Here is a 14,999-nt window from a genome sequence, read left to right as displayed (position 1 = left end):
AAGAATCAAAAAAAATGTTTGAGGTATAAGCCAGTTGTTTACCTTGGAAACCTAACCATAAGTCCATAAATTAACTGGGACACGCTTATAAACTTCCTCAAAAATATGACCTTTTTTCTTGGGTTGCACTCGGAACATTAAAATAAGGATCAATTCGGGACGCATTCGGGAAACTCCCAATTATTTAATCTGTTGTTCAATATTCGATTCGATATTTACTCATAAAAATAATTAAATACTATATTCTATGTATTAAAAGCTTCAATATTAATTGATCTTAAGCAAATAAAAAAGTATAAAAATATCGCATTATTAAATTTGTTTTTCATAAATACCATAAGCTCACTAATTACATGTATTTTTACCGAGATTCAAATAAATAAAATGAAATATCACCTTCAGCAGTATACAGAGTGATCCATTAAAGTGGATACACTAATTATCTAGAAAAGTACCTACCTATTAACATTTATTTACTTTTTTTCAACTTTAGGTTTATGTTTTTCTAAAATCTTATTTAATTTTAATTTTTTTCGCCCATATATTTATTGGTGAAACCACTACCAACTTTTGATTTTCAAATGATAACATATGATGTATAAAAACATCATGAATTAATTAAACCATTTATTTCATGAAATTACACGTCAACATTTTTATTTTTCGTCGATTGGTCTGCGAGATAGATAGGTACAGCTCATAAAATTATTGGTGGTTTTTCAGATAATTGTACAGACTAGGAGCTAGTGATTAATTCGATATCATTGAATCAAAAGGTAACAAAATAAATAACAATTAATATTAAAGATTACTTTTGTACTTTGAACCCTAATCATTTATTAACTTATCGACAAGGTTAATAGGACATTCAATTGATCAGGCATAACAGCAGTTATCAATATTGTTACCTTGTCGAACGGTATATAATTTATCGGTTATGGCTTCTAGTCTTTACAAATGAAGAAATAGTATAAACAATGTCGGATTTACCAACTATAACTGATCCTTATATTTTGAGGAGCTGTATCTCGCAAAACAATCAACGAAAAATAAAAATGTTAACGCGTAAGTTCATAATAAAAATGGTTTTATTACATATATTACCATTTGAAAATCAAAAGTTGATAGTGGTTTCACCAATAAATTTAAGGGTGAAAAAAATAAAAGTATTAAATGGTTTTAGAAAAATATAAACCTATAGAATTAGAAAAAAAAATTAAGGAAAGTTACTATACCTAATTTTCGATATTCCCACGGTACCTGGGCATCGATTCCTCCTAGACGTTTGAAACGTAGGTAAGTGGTGTCGTGAGTCGTGAACTCGTGACATAGGCGCAACTAGAGCCTAGAGGCCAAACACTGGGGGTGCTAAAATTATGTAGATGAAAAAGGTGCGTGGGGGCTATGCCCCCACACCCTTAAGTACCATTCTTCAATATTATAATTACTATAATCAATCTTAAATGCACTGTAAAAAGCATACTAATATTTTAGTATCTATACAGTAGTATAGGTACCTCATAAATACATTAGGTATATTACCTATATATATATATATTCATATAATAATCTAGAATAAACATTTAACAGATAAAAATGTCAATGTTACATAACTAATAAGTAATATTTGATACAACCATATTACCTACATAAAACTATAATCATCATAAATAATTTCTATTTCTACCAAAAACGCCAAATAAAAAACAATCTTATAACGTATAACAAAGAAAACTTTTTTCATATGATTTATCCATTTTTGGTATTTTTGATCTGATGGTGCTAAATTAAAGGCTGTGGGTAGTCCAGAGCCGTGCCGTTAAGATTTAGCGCCCGGCACAAAATTAAAAATATTCGCCCCCTATAATTTATTTATTATTATGCATTTTATTTCTGTTAAATTGAATTTTTTTTTACGACGTATTTTCAACATTGATTTGACAAAAAACTAAAACTGATTGCAATAGTAATTATTAAACAAAATAGTTAGGTATAATAATATGAATAAAACATTAATATAAGTCACAAATTTATCATATTATGTAATATAAAAATACAATATTATTTTGTATGATAGTCAACGTATTTATAATATATATTATATACAGGGTTCCTATAAAAGAGACTTAGTTCAAAACTTAATTTTTCTAGACTTTTTTGAAGCAAAATCTTCAATGACGTCTTCAAAATCGATGTTTTTTGTTATTTCATTCACAATTGACAATATTGCTGAATTGGTTAATCTCTCTTGCGACATGGTTGATCGTAAATACGTCTTAGTTAATTTAAGTTTACTAAAAGAACGTTCCCCGGAAGCGACGGTAACAGGCATGGTAAGAAACAATATATATAGGTACAATCATTAAATTTGGACAAGTTGAATCAAGTTCATATTTTTTAATTGCATTTAATATATTTAAAGTAGTTGAATTTTGTAACTTTGGTATAATTGCTTTTGCTTGGTATTTAAAAAATTCGATTTCGTTAATTATTTCTGGGTCAATATCTTCGTTGTACTTGATTGCTAAATCAGCTGCATAGTTTTTCAATGTTTCAACTGGTGTTACAGATAGTGAATGACCAGAAAGAAATTGAAAATCATTAGCAATATTAATATTTGATAATTTTTCAAACCTCCATTTCATTTGAGCCATCATATTATCAAGAACTTTGTAGTATTCCAATGTTAAAAATTGATCTGCAGAAATATCTTCATCCGATGATTTTTCTCCGCTCATAAAGAATATTTATTAGATAAAGAATAGGTAGGTAGTAGGTACTACAATTTATATTTTATTATAAAGCCGAATAATACAAGAATAGAACGTTGCGGTTGACTAATTGTTATTACTCAACCATAGTCGGAAATTTGTTCAGAAATAATTTTCAATGGTTCAAAATAATTGTAAAACAATAATCTTTCTCATGTATTTTATTTATGTACAGTTTAAAATATTCTAAAATATTTTTTTGGCGCCCCTTTAAACCATGCGCCCGGGGGCGGGGCGTATGCCCCCTAGACCCCCCACGGCACGGCTCTGAGGTGTACTGAAGCACCCCCCTAGTTGCGCCTATGTGTCGTGATCTCTTAAATGAAATTTATTTTCAAGCTAACAGAAAGTGTCATACTGTCAACAATGGGTGGCTCCTTTCATTAAAATCTCATGACCTATCAAATTTTATCTAATGGGTATTCTTATTATGTCAATTATAATCAATGATACAAATTGTTTATTTCTTGTAAAAATAAAAAAACAAAACTTTTCGAGATAATTAGTGTACCCACTAAAATTAATCACGCTGTATATGCTGTACACAGTACCTATAGCCTATAAGCTATAGGTGTATTGTTTGTCGACATATAAAAAACTCCATTTAGTGAACAGTGAATAATTTTAACTATCTGTACATTTCCAAATTTTATCTTTAAAATTTTAAGGAAATAAATTGTATCGTATATCTAGAAATAGAGGATTAAGTCATGGGTAAGTACGTATAAAAATTGACTCTAAAACATAATGATACATAAAATAAAACACACAAGTAATTAAAAAGTATATATTTCTTTGTTACGATAACACTTGAAAACGTATTACCGTATCACTTATAAGAAAAAAATAAAATATATATATAATATGAATTATTATGAAGAATATCGATGGGTACGACACTTCTAAACAATCTAAACTACTTCGTAACTCGTAAGTCAATATTTTCAAAAAAAAAAAAAACTATTATTGTATGCACTGTACATTTTAGGGATCTTAATATATTTTCATCGGTATTTTTCTATTTATTATTACTCTGAGGTATTTTCATAGAGATATTAGAAAATTCCATAGACTCACGGACTAAGATACACTATAAAATAGAAATTAAAAACAGTTTTAAAATTAAAAATATTGTTTTTTCACATATCATAGTTGATAATAATTATTAATGTTATGTTAATTTTTTAATAATATCTAACAAAAATTAACTCTTCTTGTTTTTACGGCAGCAGTCATTAATTTTATTATTTTATTTGTATTCAATTCACCTGTTAGTGAAGATTATAAAGGAAATATTGGGAATCTCTAAACTAGGGCCACTCTGTAAATTGCACACCCAACACTTCCAATAATCGCGCCACTGCAAACAATATATGACTCTGTGAGGCAATAAATTAATAAATATAATATTACCAAAACATTTATATTTAATCATGTAAGTTAATATATATAATTGTATGATACAGTATAAAATAAAGAACTAGTACTAAAATAACAATAAATAATATATTAACATGATAGTAGAGAGACTTCAGTATAAAATTGTTGTGCATGCAGTAACATAACATTTATAATTAAGTTATTAAAGTTTGTTGGTAAGAAAACTATGAGTACATTAATTGTATCAAAAAAATAATATTTATTACTTAAATGTTATTAATTTAGATTAATGCTCATGTACAATTATTATTTAACGGCCCAAGTATAGTAATTAAACTCTCCAATTGTTCAACATAATGATTTCCCTGGGTTTGCACAGCTTTCAATACACTCATGTAAAACATTTCTCTTAGATTTGAAAATCGAGAAAATGATTGTTCCATACTGATGAACTCTGAATGTAACCATTCAGTATTTTTCATGTAAAATTGACCACTTGCTAATGCTTGGTAATAATTTAATATTTCTATGTAAATTTTGTTCAACAAAATAAGTTTATCTTTGAGACCAACAATCATAAAACACCTTAAAACATACAAATTCATTATACATCAAAAAATAAAGTAAAGGTAATAATCATAAATGTTAAATTTGATCAATGGCGGGGCAAAGTAGACTTTAAGAGGCCCTTTTTAAAAAATTTTTAACGTCTCTTATATTTCTCTATGATTAATTATAAAGCCATTTAGAACGCGAGGCCCTTTGAGGTGCGAGGCCGTGAGCAATGGCCCACACCGCCCACGCCTAGTGCTAACACTGAATTTGATAATAATTGATTATTTACATATTTTTTAAAATTAATTCTGGTATTTTTTGGTATTTAATGGAGATTTCTTTTAAAATAACAGAAATATTACAGCAACCACATAAATTACTGCTGATAAACCAGCTACTGTAAATGTTTATAACAGTTTGTATTACACATTACCAATAATATTTAAATAAAATATGTGTTTTTTTCTGATTCTTCAAGAATCATTCTTGCACAAAATTGATAAACCATTTTACTTTAAATGTTTTGTCAACTTTAAACTGTATAATGGTTTAGTGAAATTATATGTAGTGTTGCCACAATACACATAATAATTAATAATAGAGCAATACGATATTTTTAAATTACGTGGACTTATAACTATGTTAGTATTACTACAATAATACTATTATTAAATAATATTAATATACTATATTATTACTCAAATCATACAAACCGCTTTATCATTTTATGCATGTATTGTTTGTGATACTTAAATAAATCATCATAATTTTTTACATTTTCAAAGTTATCATTTAATTCTGACCAGCATGTGCTAATTACCACTTGCTTATAATACTGCTGAATAGATGATACAAATTGATTCATCCAATGTTTAAAAAGATTAATCTGTAAAAATAATTTGTAAAACTACATAAAATAATGCATATAATTGCTAAGCCATGTAACTGAATAATTAAAATGATTAATCATGATCAACATATTATAATTTATTTTATAGTATTTAAAACCAATGATACTATTTTGACATATTAAACAATCTCTAATATTCACTGGAAATTGGAATGCATACATTAATATTTTGTAAATGAAAATGTCTTCAAATGTCTAAAATTACCTTTCTAAATTGTAATCCTGTATCATTTTTATATATATTCAATATTTCCCTGGCTTTTAATAAACTCCATGAAACAAATTCTAGTTTATTGGCAAACAAGAATATTCTTCTATACTTCAATAATATTTTGTTAGACAGAATCATATTCATTGGCCACTCAGGTGAATAATTTAATTCTATACATTCCACGTCCTTAATACAAATTTTAAAATTATTCTGTAAGAAAAATATGATAATTGATTATTTTACTTACTGAAATATCAATAAATCCATTTAAAGATGGGATAAAAGTCATCTCTAATTTCAATTCATGTAGTTCATGTCTTGGAAAACTATCTTGAATAGCATCATCTACAATGGATTTTAACTTGACAGGATTGAAGATGTTAGTAGGTTGTTGTCTGTTTGCCAGAATACCATCAAATAGTGTATTACACATTTTAGATGAAAATGTCCAATTCATCAAAAAGAAACACTGGGATAAGTAATATAGATGTTCCATTAAATTTTTTTGGGCAAAGTACATGTCCAATATTTGTTTATCACAAACACTCTTTTGTATGCGAGCGGGTATTAGTATTGAATGTGGTATATAGTCTATCATATTAACAACATCAAATATTTTGCTGTTATACATTAATGAATCATTATAATCCAAAAAAAATCCATAAGGCTTATTAAAGTCATATATATTATTAACTGAAGTCCAATTAGGTATTTGAAACAATTCATAACTTTCATTGTTGGAATATATTTTACTGTCCATTAAGTTGGTTATATTTTCAATTTTATTACGATAACTATCTGTAAAACATATATTATATTACATGGATTGATTAGATAAATCTTAATAACTAACTTTCAGGGTACTTGCTTTGTTATAATTTAAGTTACAAGTGTACCTCTTCATCAAGAAAGTAATTTTAATATAACTGTTAAAAATGATAAATCATTGCAAAAAAAAAAAAAAAAAATGATTATGAGTGTAAACATTGAGTTAGTATCTATTTCTAAAAATATTTAATAATTTTGTTTATGTTACTAAGATTAATTAATTGTTTATTGGTAGCACAATATAAACATACTGATTCAAAAAGATATGAAAAAATTTACTTAAAATTGTGACTCTATGTGGCACGTAACCAAAAAGTATTATATATATATTTCTAGGAAATATTGGCAAAAATTAAAAATATTGAATAAAAATAAAAATAAAATGTTCACCAAAACTGTATGTGTAAAAAAAAATGTCTTAGGCCGTACACACCAAAAAAGCAAAATTGATCCGATCTGGTTGAAACATTTTGTTTCAAACAGTTAGGAACAAATTCTAATAAAACCGCACAAGTCAACATTTTTTTATACTACTCGTCAAGATGAGTTCTGATGATGTTGTTATAAAGCTTTTGTGACAATTTTTGTTAAATAGTGAAATAAATGAAAATAAACGTAAATGTAAAATTTGGATACACAATATAAATAAAAAACGTACAGAAAGTAACAGAATTTTTTATTTTTTAAATTTAAAAATCTCACTTGCATAAGTTCAACAACTTTTGACTTAATATTAAATGAAATTGGCAAAGCAATAGAATCACGAGACACAAACTTACGTGAAAGTATAGGTTCTACTGAAGAATTGTTATTACCTTGAGGCGAGTTCAAATAATAATACTATAATTATATACTAGAAATATTTATTATTCAAAGACCAATTAAAAAGATATCTACTGCAGCAATGGATATCCGAGAGAAGTTCATAAATTATTTCAATTCATGCATTGATTCAGTTCTATGGCCAAATATGTACAATGTATAAGTTTTATAACTTATCTTTAAATTTTAAAATAAATCAACTAAAAATATTAGATGTAATATTATATTATGATTTTTATAGTGTTAAAAAATAAAATATAGAATATAGTAATATACTACGACATGCTAATCATGTAAAAAGTAAAATTATTTTATTTTTATATTTTTAAAACTAACCGGATGTTTCCATTCCTATGCTTATTTCATTCATAATTTATCTTGGATGAGTTTTACTATGATCTTTATCAGTATAATGGTATATCGATTTTCTTAAGAGGATGCTACACACATATTTGTTGTCTATATCTTATAAGTGCATAACATAGCATATTTACACTGAGCAGATCATTTTTACTCCGTTAATTTAGAAATTAGAGTAAATTGACCTTTTATGAAACTTGATGATTAGAACAATATCAGTATTTGTAAATGGGTTTTTACGATAATTTGGTTTTAAGTGAGGTATGAGCATTTTTAATTTGTGCTTTTTTATATACACATAACTTTCAACAAAATTTAAGTATTGTAAAAAACCCACATACAAACACAGGTAATGTTCTTAACAATAAGTTTCATAATACATAAATTCACTCCAATTTAACTAATGAAGCTAAACGTGATCTGCTGAGTATAAATTTTTTATGTTATGCACTTGTAAGATGGAGATAGCAAATGCCAGTGTTACGTCTTATTAAAAAAAACACAAGATTGATAAACTTTTTTGGGTTGCATCCCATATTTAAATAATAACCCATGTTTTAATTATTTCCAAACAGCTCAAAGCAGTTTTGCTTTTTTAGTGTGCACTAGACCTGCCTAACTGTATTTTATATAACTAAATTTTGGGGACTTTAAATTAATAATAATTACCAGTATTGTCTTTTGAATAATCAGGGCCAACAATTGATTCATATAGATAACAGTTTAACATTCTTTTTACACCATTTATATTTTGTAAACCAGGGTCATACTTAAAGTAAGTTGAAAATTGTTCATAAGCCTTCTGAGAATCAACAGCATCGAAACAACAAATTAAATTGGGTAAAAACTCATTCTAAAAAAAATGAAATTATACAATTATTAATTACAAATACTGCAAATAAAAATATAAACTTTTGTTTTCACTTACTAAATCGTTAAATTTTTTGAAGAAATTAATAGTTTTACCACAATGTAAAATATCAGTTTTATATTTATTTAAAAATAATGGAACTTCTATACTCTCATCTATTATAAAACGATTCCAATTTATACGGCTATCAGTTTCTTCATCGTCAATATCTGGTTTTACTTGAATGAACATGCCAGTTTCTTCATTTTTTAATATCCCTTTTAATGCCCAATTTGATAAAAATCTAGTAAAAAATCTCTTTATTAATAAAAAATTAACGAATAAAAAATTATAGAAGCAATATACTTGAAATATGCTAAGCAACAGGATTGAAAAATGTATAACAACATCTTCAGAAATAAATCACTTGGGAATCGATATTCCAATAAATAACCATGAAGTTTGTTCAGCATTTTTATACCACATGGTATATGATTTGGAATGACCATGCAACCCTGTGTTTTGATACAACATAAATTTGCTAATAACTGTAAGCGAGGAGTTATAACAGATAAACGACCAACAAGTGACAACAATGATTCATTTGATACAGCATAAATTGATCGTTCATAATCATCCAAAATATTAGATACAGAAAATATGAACGCCTGGGAATAAAACAAATTTAATTGAAATTACAAACTGTTAATAATTTAAATATTTTATTTATATTTATACTTTTATTATACTATTGCCACACATTTCCTTCCATTTGATTATTGTGCTACTGATTATTTTGTATAAATTAGAACACTCCAAAATTGGATCAATGGCAGACTCAAACATTTCTGGTGTTAAACCACTAATACTAATGTTTCCATTCTGTTTGTACATAAGTGTTTCCTAAAAATGTGACATAGTTTAAAATATTCTAATTAAGTTATAATTATTTATACTTTATACGAAAAAACTAAAATTAGTTAAGTAAAATAATAATTGTTTTATATGATTTGATACAGTTAATTTTGAATTTCCTGCACAACAAAATCCAAAGATTTTTATGTGAAATAAGGGATACTTGTCATAATATATTAATTAATAATAATAACAATAAACCATTATAAACTTTGTCTCATATAAGTGTGATGTTAAGCAGTTGGTTTGTGTATATGAAGTGGACAATGGGTATAATTAAAATGTGGTGAGTGGGCCCGCTCTCTAGAGTGAAACTATATTATTCCTACAACTGCCTAGCTTGCATTTTGCTAAAATGCACACAATAAAATATTTTTTCAGTTATGGCCAATTGTTAGAAACAAAAGCTGATGATGAAAACGAATATAGTTTGAGGCCCTGGAGGTATGGTGTGACCAAATTGGACATAATCAGTGGCCTCGTAAAGTTACACTTATATGAGAGCATAGGTTTAAAAAAATAATTATTATAAAAATATGATACTAACTTCGTCTACAAGAAAATAAGTTGTGCCCATATTGATCAACATTAGTTTAATATCTTGCATGATACATATGCTACTAATTTCTCTTTGAGGAAAATATGCTTTTAAGTTATGATCTCTTACATTTATTCCTGTAGCAATATACCAAAAACATAGAGCAGAACTAATCTTTTCTTTTCCTGCAATAGAACATTGTTCAATTGTTTTTGATTCTTTTACTTCCAAATCATTGCTATTCAATATTTCCTAAAAATATATAGAAATATTAAATGTGTGTATCGTTAATAAATGCATTTTATTCTTTTAATAATGGTATTATAAAATAATATTTTTAATATTTTGATAACTAAATTTATTTAATGAAGATATTTGAAATATTTTTAATTACCTTAGACTCATGTGTAAATTTATCATCTGCATGTGTTTCTTCTTTTTTTGAATTATCCCTAAAACATACCATAATCAACACGGATATAATAATGGACAATACACAATACATAACAAATAAACGAGTCATTACCTATTATTAATTTCTAAATGTTGTGTACAATCAGTGTACTGAAAATCTGATAGACTAAATACACTTGTACAATTACTATAAAACAAAATCATAAAATATAAAAACAAATAAAAATATAAATCATACATAAAATTAGTGCACTAATGTTCAAATTATTAATTTAAATATTATAAATTTATAAATGATACCAAATAAATCCAGATAACCTTTTACAATATTTTTACAATTATTCTGCCACAATGAAAACAAAAAATCTAAGCATAAATCTTAAAACTTCATGCTTTGAGTTACCATACATACAAAAAAATGACACTTACATCACAATCTATTGTCCAAGTTTTCAAAGCTCAGTATTCATACAGAACTAACTTCCTGTTTACAAACTTTTTCTTTAATTATGACGGGTCATAAAGAAGACCATAGCTAGGCATTGACAAGAAGGCATTTGCCAGGGGCGCTATTTCATCGAATGGTATTCTCAATTTAAATTGATAATTTACAAAACTCAAAATATCTATTGTTTATTTTAAGTGTAAGTAATTGGATGAAGGTGCAAAAATTGGGTTTTCTGCCAGAAGCGTTACTGATTCTTACTATGGTTCTGGTCATAGTTATCCAAGTATGAGGTCCTTAAGAAAAATCAAACTTCTCTATCTTAAACTTACAGTGTTAATACTAATGCTCTTTACTCAGTCACAAGCCAAACACTTCACTTCAACTTACACATTCATATTGAGTAGGAGACACTTAGCTGCTTATACAGTCGCTACAATTAATATCTGTGATTTTTTGCGTTTATATATATATTTAATTCCCCCCAACAAAATGGTTAGGTTAGGATAGGCCAGTAGGTAAATTTTTCTCATGTAATAACAGTTACTATTATTCTTATAACATCCAATTATTATACGTTTAATGTTTATACAGGATGATTGATTTATCAAACAACACTCATTATTTAAAAAAGTATTGACTTTTTTCAAAATATTTTTTTACATGGTTTCAAGTTGTTAAAAACCAACGTTTCTATTAAAACATTATATTTTTAAATATTTTTTATCATTATCATTTTTTAAGTTTTTTACTTTTTTGAATGACAACATAGAGTTTTAATTTCATATTCCAAAGCAGAATATTTTTCTAAGTATTTTGATTCATAAAAATCGAATTTAGGACGAGTAGTTTATGAGTTATAAGTATTTTAAGTTTAGACAAGCGGAGGAGTGGACAAACATTTTGCGGGGTAACCCCGTACCACTCCACTCTGCCAATCTAAACTTTAAATGCCTATAACTCATAAACTACTAGCGCTAAATTCGATTTTTATGAAATACTTAGAAAAATATTCTGCTTTGGAATATGAAATTAAAACTCTATGTTGTCATTCAAAAAAGTAAAAACTTAAAAAATGATTAGGATAAAACATATTCAAAAATATGATTTTTTAATAAAATCGTTTGTTTTTTAACAAATTAAAACTATGTAAAAAAATATTTTGAAAAAAGTCAATACTTTTTTAAATAAAGAATGTTCTATGATAAAAGAATCACCCAGTAGATAGTGTATAACTTGAGAATATTAATATAAAGAAAAATATAACCATGCACTTTAGTTATAAAATATGTAAAATATAATAAATAGTAAAACAAAGAAACAAAATTAATGCTCTAAATTTTAAGACACTAATGCTACTGATACTGTTAATAAAATACATTTTTTTAAAGTATAAAAAAAACATTTACCGATATTTTTCCCAGATATCACTTTTGTAACCGTGAGATTCTGAATATATCTTGTCCAAGGTAAATAAATTAGGATAGCTATAAGCAAATATAAATACATGCATTTTAAAGTAAACATAAAGATTCAACGTTAGTCTATAGTAATGAATTACATGAATTTATCTGTATTATTGAAAGAATTTTTAGAGTCCTCTTGAGATGCATTGAAATTAAATATGTTGGGAATAGCTCTATAAAAAATTTAAATAAGTTACAAGTGTAAACAAACTTATTTAAAGCATAATACTTTTCTCTATTTGTTACACTCGATGGATATGTAACACCATCTAATTGATTACATTCTGGTGTAATAAATATGTTTGGGATATTTCTGAAAACAAATTTACATTTATTTAACAAAATAATTTGACACATTTCAATTATTCATTACTTTTCTCTGTCGACAATATCTGATCGGTCAATAACAGGATACACAGAATTTCTTTTTTCAAATAAACTTGAAGTGTCTCTGTAATTATAATTATGTTAAATATGTTAATAAATATAAAATAAATATATATTACTTTTCTTCACTTAAAATATTTAGAACTCTTGAACTGCATATAGTAGACATTGTGCTTGATTTTTATTTCTAAACATATAAAAAATATATTTATACACATACGTTTTAAATGATATAATGGGTCACATTCTCAGAAACACCATGCTAAGTGTACAGTACTTTTGAGACATAGTTTATAGATAAATGTGGACTACAAAATTTCAAGTATAAAATATACTAAGCAATTTAAGATACAAAAGTAATCAAAAACAATAATAGGCATCTAGAAAAAATAATTAGATTACATGTACATTGATGAAAGATATTTTCACTACTGAAATAGAAAATTTTATCAGAGGTAATAATTCAAGAACTTTTAGATCAAAATTGAATAAGTTTTTTTAGGTTTTTACCCTTACATTTTATTTTTGACAATCAATTATTCTTAAACAATTGCCATCCTAGCCATGCCCAAAGTTGAAAAAAATAATAGACTGGAACAATTAAGACACACAAAATAGCGTAATATTCAACACTAGATAAATCCATAAGACAGCTTGCTTAAAATCTGCAAAAAATATAATTAAATACAAAAACATGAGCAAACAAATCTTTATATAATCATATAACTACCATACCCTTGATTCAGTCATTATAAAAACTTAGTTTCAAACTTAAATACTTGTTATCAATGTGAAACTTTTTAAAGCACGGTAGCGTAAGTCGTGTTCATGGGTTCAGATTTTGAGACTAAAAAGCATCCGGGTGCGGACACTAAAGGGTCCAATTAGGCGATCAGATGTTGCCGGACAGTCTTCATATTTCTCCTAATAAAATAGATTCCGTAGCTAGCAAACTAGGGGAACTGACTGGCTAGGAAAATATGTCACTATCTGTTTACCACAATCCACCTCTATATAAAATAAAAACCTGGTAGCAGTTTCCAACCGTTTAAATCAGGTAGTCAGTTTGGACCCTTAAGTTCCTATGGCAATAAATAATAATCAATTTGTCTTATTTATGTGTAATAATAATTTATTAATTTCAATTAAAAACTTTATTTCTTTATTTTTCCATTTCAAACTTAATATTAGAATGTAATGAACCTTCAATTCATGCCTTCTGTAAAGAAGTTTCACTTCACCCATGTGTAATATCTATTGCAACATGCACAATTTCTTCTTTTTTTTTTTAATAGGTATAATATACCTAAAGAAAAATTTATCTAAAATTGGTATTTGAAATACCTAAATATTAATTGTATTTATAATTCCTACTATTTTATAAATTCAGAACTCTAACCTTAATTCCAAGAATTGTATACATAAGCAATATAATTATATATACAATATATACACAGGAAATATTTAAATCCTCAATTTAATATTTTTTATTGAACTAAAACATCAACTATAAAAAAGAATATTGAACTCTTACACTTAATTATTTTTTATAGGAAAAAATGTAGAACATATCTAAATAAAATATAATGAGAAATATGTCCCATAAAATTTAAATCACGCATGACACACATACCTGAGATTGTATTTTTTCCACTAATGAAATCAAATACAAATAATTACTTCGATGAAAAATTCAATTTATTTTCCATACACTCTAAATTTTAGAATTTAGGAGAAATGGAATTAAATAACATTTTATGCAACAAGAAAATAGTACACTACAACACTCTAAACTTATTTGGTAATTACTAAGATTCTAAATTTTAACTAGGGCACTACAAAATATACAGTGCCTTACTTAAACTATTATGAGTCATTATTTTTATTCATATTTTGATATTCAAAGTTAAACAATTTTGTTTAACTAAAAATTACAATTAGTAGTTAGTACAAACCGCAGAAAAGAATAATATACTGATTACTGACTACTGACGTCTGACAGTTTGAATTTGACATTACGTATTTATATACATGACTTTATCAGACACTATTTTACGTTTTCTATTATCATATTATATTCCATAGATAATGTGATAATATGATATAACCACAATATTTACCATAATTAAAACGTATTATTGTTTACT

The 14,999-nt window shown here is 26.2% G+C and overlaps 1 protein-coding gene across 4 annotated transcripts; it reads right to left on the bottom strand.

Moving 5' to 3' along the window:
- Positions 1 to 4,175: 4,175 nt before the first annotated feature.
- Positions 4,176 to 14,885, bottom strand: Grip163 (gamma-tubulin complex component 6). 4 transcript variants are annotated; one of them, XM_089229674.1, is made up of 19 exons: positions 14,486 to 14,877; positions 13,588 to 13,934; positions 13,369 to 13,517; positions 12,972 to 13,039; positions 12,839 to 12,916; positions 12,695 to 12,778; positions 12,561 to 12,638; positions 12,409 to 12,486; positions 10,667 to 10,741; positions 10,535 to 10,592; positions 10,150 to 10,392; positions 9,426 to 9,590; positions 9,054 to 9,355; positions 8,766 to 8,991; positions 8,507 to 8,690; positions 6,075 to 6,625; positions 5,822 to 6,013; positions 5,420 to 5,592; positions 4,176 to 4,736 (listed from the first exon to the last, which is right to left on the bottom strand). In XM_089229674.1, exons 4-19 carry the CDS (start codon positions 13,019 to 13,021, stop codon positions 4,445 to 4,447), a joined length of 2,829 nt encoding a protein of 942 aa, XP_089085800.1. In that variant the 5' UTR covers positions 13,022 to 13,039; positions 13,369 to 13,517; positions 13,588 to 13,934; positions 14,486 to 14,877; the 3' UTR covers positions 4,176 to 4,444. The 4 variants fall into 4 exon arrangements, with proteins under 4 accessions (XP_089085800.1, XP_089085802.1, XP_089085803.1 ...); XM_089229676.1 differs by lacking the exon at positions 13,588 to 13,934 and having other exon boundaries at positions 14,808 to 14,885; XM_089229677.1 differs by lacking the exon at positions 10,667 to 10,741.
- Positions 14,886 to 14,999: the final 114 nt, after the last annotated feature.

This window comes from Diuraphis noxia, unplaced genomic scaffold (genome assembly GCF_037042655.1).
Source record: "Diuraphis noxia isolate RWA-SAM2 unplaced genomic scaffold, SU_Dnox_SAM2 contig0005, whole genome shotgun sequence".
In the NCBI taxonomy this organism is placed as follows: Eukaryota; Metazoa; Arthropoda; class Insecta; order Hemiptera; family Aphididae; genus Diuraphis; species Diuraphis noxia.
Note: the sequence above shows the minus strand (reverse complement) of the source record. Positions and strands in the feature narration are given on the sequence as shown.

Coding starts and splice junctions, on each gene's coding strand:
- Grip163 (XM_089229676.1), bottom strand. CDS start 13,021: ATGTCTACTATATGCAGTTCAAGAGTTCTAAATATTTTAAGTGAAGAA. Junction 12,779..12,838: donor GATATTGTCGACAGAGAAAA/GTAATGAATAAT, acceptor ATTTGTTTTCAG/AAATATCCCAAACATATTTA. Junction 6,626..8,506: donor TTATTCAAAAGACAATACTG/GTAATTATTATT, acceptor TATGTTTTACAG/ATAGTTATCGTAATAAAATT.